The sequence below is a fragment of the Hipposideros armiger genome, unplaced genomic scaffold (genome assembly GCF_001890085.2).
Source record: "Hipposideros armiger isolate ML-2016 unplaced genomic scaffold, ASM189008v1 scaffold_212, whole genome shotgun sequence".
Lineage (NCBI taxonomy): Eukaryota > Metazoa > Chordata > Mammalia > Chiroptera > Hipposideridae > Hipposideros > Hipposideros armiger.
The window spans coordinates 1,663,484-1,670,552 of NW_017731562.1; the positions used below are offsets into that span (position 1 = coordinate 1,663,484).

Below are 7,069 nucleotides of genomic sequence, written 5' to 3' on the forward strand. Positions count from 1 at the left end.
CTTGGGCCAGTGAAGCAACGCCCTCCACAACTAGACTGAAGAACAAAACGACAGCAACTTGTCTGTTCCCCTTCCCCCGATTCCCCAGCACTGTTCCCATCCCCCCAATTCCCCAATAAAAATCTTAAAGAAAAAGAAAAAAGAAAAGTAATACATAGATAACATCTCTTAAAATGTGTTTACATTTTTTTGGCATCCCCGGTATATATGACCTAGAGAGAAACCAGTTAAGTTCATACAAGTGGGCTAGAGAATGTGACAAAGAGTAGCAGCCCCTTTGAGTGACTAGCAGTGAGTTAAGCATTTGACATTCATTCATCTCTATTCTTTAATAGAGACAAAGCTCAGAGACAGTAAAAAATTGTTCCAGAAGTTACATAGCCATTAATCAGCTGAGCAGGATCTGAATCCTCATGTCTCTGAGTCTAAAATCAGTGCCCTTTCCATTATACCAGGTACCAGATTGAGGGAGACTGAAGTCATTCTTTGGACTGTATTAAGAGTTCATTTTCTTTGATGCTGAAAAGCTAGAGGTGTTGTCTATAAAAAATCAAGGTTAAGACCACAGGCAAGGAGGCAGCTGTTTCTGCCTTTGATTCAATAATTAAGTTTTCTGAACCATAGCCACATTGCCCTGCCCGGGGGTGTTGGCACTTGCTGTTGAGAACAGAGACATCTGTGAGTAACTGGCTGCCACAAAGAATTGGGTTTGAGAATGTTTCGGTGAAGATTCTGCTTTTCTCTGTTTTCTTATGTAGGGATACATGAGTATGTAATACATATATCTGTTGAAAAACCTCATGGAGTAACTGCAAGACTAATCAAATAAGACTAAATGAAACACAACTATATTCAGTTTTTGCTATGTCAATGGAATTACTCAAGTAATTTTTGTTAAACCCCATTAGTTGTATTTCATAAGGCTCTCAACCTTTTCTGGTTATAGCCTTGCCAAGGACTCTTTGATCATCTTTCTCCTAGAAACAGGATGTTGGCTTAACCCTAATACTAACCAGTTCTGAAAATGAAAGGGAACGAACCGGGAGGTCAGGGGATTAGGACATAGGACACTCACTGAATGACTCAACACAGGATGCTCAAGATACTCCCCACGTTTCTCTGGGCCTCCTGCGTTCGCACCACAGAATAGAATGAATCCCAGAGTTAGTCCAAAATAAGCAAGAAATGTATCCCAGGTGGATATTTGAAAAGTATAAATGTTTAATTCTTGATCCTTTCAGCTCCTGCCTGCATCTTTGGCTCAGAGCACCGAGAAGCGGTGTATTATTTCCATCCATTTTTTAATTTATTAAATAAATTGGGTGATATCCAAGAATGGAGAGCTGAAACCAAATCCTCTCCACTGTTTGCCTAGGAATAAGAGACTCTTCAACACTGGTTTTCACAGATCTATTGCTCTAGTTACGAATGACATACCTCTAAGCTCTAATTTGGTGAAAAATTCCCATTACATTTATCAAAATGCAATAAAGCCCGAGAAGAGCTTTTTATCGCTTTGCTTGCATTCTAAGTATCAAATTATGAGACTCCTGAATCTTAATTGATTTGTGGCCCTGTGTGGTTAATAAATAAGTCCGGCTTTGTTCAGTATGCACATCATTCACTTCCAAAGATTTAGAAGCTACACAACCAGTTGTAATTGAATATTATAGTGAAATATGCAGTTTTAAACTTGTTGCAGATTTGGGGGAAAACAAGTTTATGCTTTTTTCACTGAGTGTTTACTGTATTCACTTTAGTGTCTACATACTTCATACAACTTTATTTTACATAAAGTGCCTTTAAATTGAAAGTCTATCAGCTACAGATAATAGTAATTACCCAAGACTGTCTCTTTTGTATTATAATTTTCAGTATGCATCCAAAGCATTACAAAGTTGCTTGCTGGTGGATAATGTACAGTATTTAGGAATCACTTGTGGCTGATCATAGGGTACAGAGAGCTTTTGGAAAGGAAAGGCTTCAATCGTGAGTTGAGCCTGCAATAAAGACACGTATCAAATACAACTTACTGAGTAATTTAATATTATTGGGAATTTGAGTTGGCAGGTCCTTCTGAGTATGCGATATAACATACTTGAATGTTGTCCCCTTCACTGTATGATGGAGATGGCAACCTGATGAGAGCATTGTCAGTGTTTGTGAACTTTGGCTTCACTGCACATGTACCACATTTAGCCAAGAGGCTTCTCCATTCTTTAGCGTGCCCTTTCTTCCTTTCTGTTTTAATGTCACTTTGAGAATACTTGTATTTTTTTTTTTTAAGATTTTTATTGGGGAATTGGGGGATGGGAACAGCGCTGAGGAATTGGGGGAAGGGGAACAGAAAAGCCGCTGCCCTTCCGTTCTTCAATCTAGTTGTGGAGGATGTTGCTTCACTGGCCCAAGTTGGCACCATCATTGCGCTCTTCCTGGGCGAGGCAGCTCAGTCGCCGGCCTCTGGACGACTGCTCACAGTGGCTGCTGGCCACTCACGCTGGCTGCTGGCTACACACAGTAGCCCATGGCAACCCACTGCAGCAGGGGCTGCAACCTATGCCGTCGCTGGCGACTCACGGCAGCCCAGCTCCAGGAGCCCAGCTCCAGGTTGAGCTGTTGTTCAGCATCTTAGCTGCAGAGGGCAGCGTCACTGGCCCTCATATGTGGGATCCAAACCGGGGCCCTCTGGCGTCCCAAGCCAGCTCTTAACCAACGTGCCACCTGGCCGGCCCTGTATTTTTTTTTTTAATTGAAGTTTATTAGGGTGACAGTGGTTAGCAAAGTTACATAGATTTCAGGTGTACAATTCTGTAATACATCATCTATATATCCCATTGTGTGTTCACCACCCAGAGTCAGTTCTCCTTCCATCACTGTATATTTGACCCCGTTTACCCTCATCTACTACCCCCTCACCCCTTACCCTCTGGTAACCACTAAACTATTGTCTGTGTCTATCAGTTTTGTTTCTTCATTTGTTTTTCTTGTTCTTTTGTTGTTTTCAGTTTTATATACCACATATCAGTGAAATCATATGGTTCTCAACTTTTTCTGTCTGACTTAATTTCACTTAGCATTATAATCTCAAGATCCATCCATGTTGTTGCCAATGGCACTATTTCATCTTTTGTTATGGCAGAATAATGTTCCATTGTGTATATATACCACATCTTCTTTATTCAATCATCTATCGAAGGACACTTTGGTTGTTTCCATGTCTTGGCCTCCATAATTAAAGCTGTGATGAAATCACTTAAATGCACTGTCTCTGCTTAACCATAAACTTCACTTCTTTTTGCTCTTTGTAGGTGCAACCAAATAGCTGTCCATGGGAGTCCCCTTTACCCTGCAGCAACAGCCTCCCTGCAACCTGCACGACCGGCCAGAGTAAAGTGGCAGCCTGGTTACAGGACTCGGAAGAAATGGACAGGTGTGCAGAAGGTTAGTTCTTGCCCAGGGTGGGCTATCAGAATAAACCAAGAAACAGAAGCAAAAGAGGTGAATTGCGGGTGCTGCACCTGTCACCCCCAAGCCCCTTGATTGCATTGACCTATCTTTTTTCTTATTTTTATACACCAGATCCTTCTCCCTCCCATGACTAGCTTCCTACCTGTCAGTTCTCCTGCACCCTCACAACTGCTGACTCTAGTTTCACTCTGAGCCTGACTTCCATCCTCTTCAACCTTCTCACCTCCTTCCATTACCGGGTCCCTTCTGGCTTTGTTAGCTTCCCACTCCCTGGACCCTGGGCGCAGTCACATGGAGGGGTGCTGCCTCAGGAGCACCCTCCACCCTCACTCCTTCACTCTCTGCTAGGTCACTTCCACAGCTGCCTTCTCTGCTGTGGATTACATTGCTTACAATAAATGGCAAAATTATACTGCATTTTATAGCCATAATTACCTGTTAGTGCAGTTCCACTAATGATCAGTTATTAAATATTCTGAACCAATACACGATTCCCTCACTCTGCCATCTCTGAGCCTCTTAGTCAGAAACTTTTTCCTTTCTGTAATTAGCCTGAGCACGTTGGTCCAGACTGCATCCAGAGACCATTTTCATCTGACGAGACAGTTTTCACTTGACCTTCAAAACTGAGAAAAACAAAAATAACATAGAAAGTATATAATAAGGCTAAATTGATTTAATTTTTAAAATTATTTTGAGATGATGTTGGGCCTAACTTTTTCAATATTGTTTTTCTTTTATGAAATTAGGGTGAAAGTCGATGTTAGATTTTTTTTTCTTTATTTTTGTTTTTTTGTTTTGTTTTTGTTTTTGTTTTTGTTTTTTAGCTGAGCCATCCTGCTACCTGTTGGCAGCTTGGCGGCTGCTCAGCTCGGGCTGGACTCAAACCGCTGTTGCTCAGAGCTCAAACTCTTGAGCGAGCTCTTAACCAACTGAGCCACTCGGCCCACCCTAGATTTTTTTTTTTGATGTCCTCACTTAGAAAAATTAAAATTTGGCGATCTGTGTTGGTCCCCCAACTAAAACAACAACAACAACTTTTTTGTATGTGAACTCAAAAAACTCAAGTTGGCAGCATTTTTATTAGCCCTCTGTACATCCCAAACTGAATTTTTTATCTGAAAATATGATTTTAAGAGGGATGTTATATTCATAAGGCATGTCCAGCAGACATTTCATTAAAAGGGTTTTAGTGACTATATTCACAAAATGCACAGACTCTATTGCTTTGACTCTATGAACTTCAGATTGAGGAAAGAGGCTGAACCTCACTTTCCCAGAACTCTTCAGTTTTGTAGCAGCAGTTGTAGACATTTCAGCCTCTCCTCTCATTTCTGCAGCCTTACACACGCTTGGGGTGTTTACCCTGGCCACCTATGGTGCTGAAAAGATGGAGGCTATCTGCTGGGACAAAATCCATTCACCTCAGCAAAATGCACAGACATTGGCTTTGATACCAAGAAGCCTCTGACTGGCGGGGGCGTGCATTGTCTCCCTGTGTGCTGCTTACAATACTCTGTGGCCCATCTCTTGTCCAGTCTCAGCAGTGACCCTCATCCTTTCCATCCTGACTGCTCTCCCTGTGTCCTCTGTCCTGCAATTCTGTTCTTCAGTATTTAGTGCAATAATTACTACCTCCTCCCTTGGGGACAACCTCAGTCTATCCCTCTTCTCTCATTCCTGGTGTCTGCCCATAATCTCTGTGTTTTCTCCCTGAATTTGATTTTGCCTTTTTTGCTCTATGGAAAAAGCATTCTTGGACACAAGGGGCCACCTGATTTCTGCTGTGTTCTCAGGCCTCATCCTCTGATCTGCCCTGTGGGACCTTCTCTAATGAGCCTTTTCCCTCCAGCCTCATGACATTTTCCTTTTTTCTCCGACTGCTCCTCCTCTGCCTCCCTGGGATTCTTCTCTGGCCAACCTTAGTTGTGGGGAGAATCAAGATTCAGTCTTCTGCTTCAGTAATAGTAACAACATTTTATTCGGTGTTCATTATGGGTCAGGCACCAAGCTAAGCACTTTACACCTACAATTTTCTGTAAATCTTCACAATAGCACCAAGCGGGGAGTATGAACCATATTTTTATAGATAGGGAAACTAAAGCTCAGAGACGTCAAATAACTGGTCCATGTTGCACATCAAGTACTTGGAAGCGCTGGAGGGCCAACTCAGGCCAACTTGACTCTAATGACTATGCTCTGTGCTTTGGAGATGATAGACATGCTCATAATTTCAATTGGAATCTCTATTTTTAAAATTTTTCAATTACAGTTGACATTTAATTAGTTTCAGGTATACAGCATACTGGTTAATACAATTTATGAAGTGATCCCCTTGACTAGTCTAATACCCACCTGACACCATACATAGTTATTACCATATCATTGACTATATTTCTTTCACTCTACCCTTCAGCCCCGTGATTATTTTGTAACTACCAATTTGTACTTCTTAATCCCTTCACCTTTTTCACCCAACCCCACAACCCTGCTCCCAACTGGCAACCATCAGTTTGTTCTCTTTATCTGTGAGTCTGTTTCTGTTTTGTTGTTCATTTATTTTGTTTGTTAGATTCCACATACAAGTGAGATCAAAAAATATTTGTCTTTTCCTGCCTTATGTCACTTAGCATAATATACTCTAGGTCCATCCATGTTGTCACAAATAGTAAGATTTCATTCTTTTTTATGGCCGAGTAATATTCCATTGTATATATGTACCGCCTCTTCTTTATCCAACCATCTACTGATGGACACTTAGGTTGCTTCCATGTCTTGGCTATTGTAAATAGCATTGCGATGAACATAGGGGTGTGTATCATTACGAATTAGTATTTAGAATAAAATCTCTACGTTAATGATGATAGTGGTGATGGTGGTAGCTGTGGTGGTGCTGCTGATGGTGATGGCGACATTGGTGGTGACGGTGGTGGTGGTGGCAGGTAATAGGTATTGGGCACTTCCTATGTGACAGGCATGATTCTGGATGTTTTATATGCATGAACTCCTCTTAACTCCTCTATAGCAATGAGAAATTTTTAGGTACAGAGAAGTTAGCTCACACACCAAGGCCACACAGCTAGTAACAGTGGAGCTGGTGTTCAAACTCAGGTGGTCTGACTCAAGAGCATATGCTTGTAGTCAGTGCACCATATCCTTCTTAAAATGGCTGAATATCTTTAAATCTCAGATCTCTGTGTCCCCCCATCTGCTACATTCCCACGGCCTCACCTTGCTATTGGCCCTTTCTGTCTATATGCTCGTCTTGCTCCTTCTCAGCCTATCTGAATCCAAACCCTCTGCCTCTGCCCTGAAAATGGTCCTAATCCTGGACTTCCATGTTTCTGTCACTGCTGCTGTGGTAACCACCCCGAAACCTTAGTGTCATCTTTTATTTTTAAGATTTTTTTTTTTAACTGGAGAATTGGAGGGATGGGAACAGTGCTGGGAAATTGGGGGAAGGGGAACAGACAAGTTGCTGTCATTTTGTTCTTCAGTCTAGTTGTGGGGGACGTTGCTTCACTGGCCCAAGTTGGCACCATCATTGCGCTCTTCCCAGTGAGGCAGATCAGTCGCCGGCTTCTGGACGGCCGCTCACTGT

General features: G+C 42.0%; 1 protein-coding gene across 1 annotated transcript in view; it reads left to right on the forward strand.

Moving 5' to 3' along the window:
- Positions 1-7,069, forward strand: part of OSBPL6 (oxysterol binding protein like 6) — a 210,586-nt gene that overhangs the window by 151,770 nt on the left and 51,747 nt on the right. Inside the window, exon 9 of the mRNA XM_019654014.1 lies at positions 3,309-3,441. Within this exon, the coding sequence (XP_019509559.1) occupies positions 3,309-3,441 (133 nt within the window). The remainder of the gene's footprint in view (positions 1-3,308; positions 3,442-7,069) is intronic.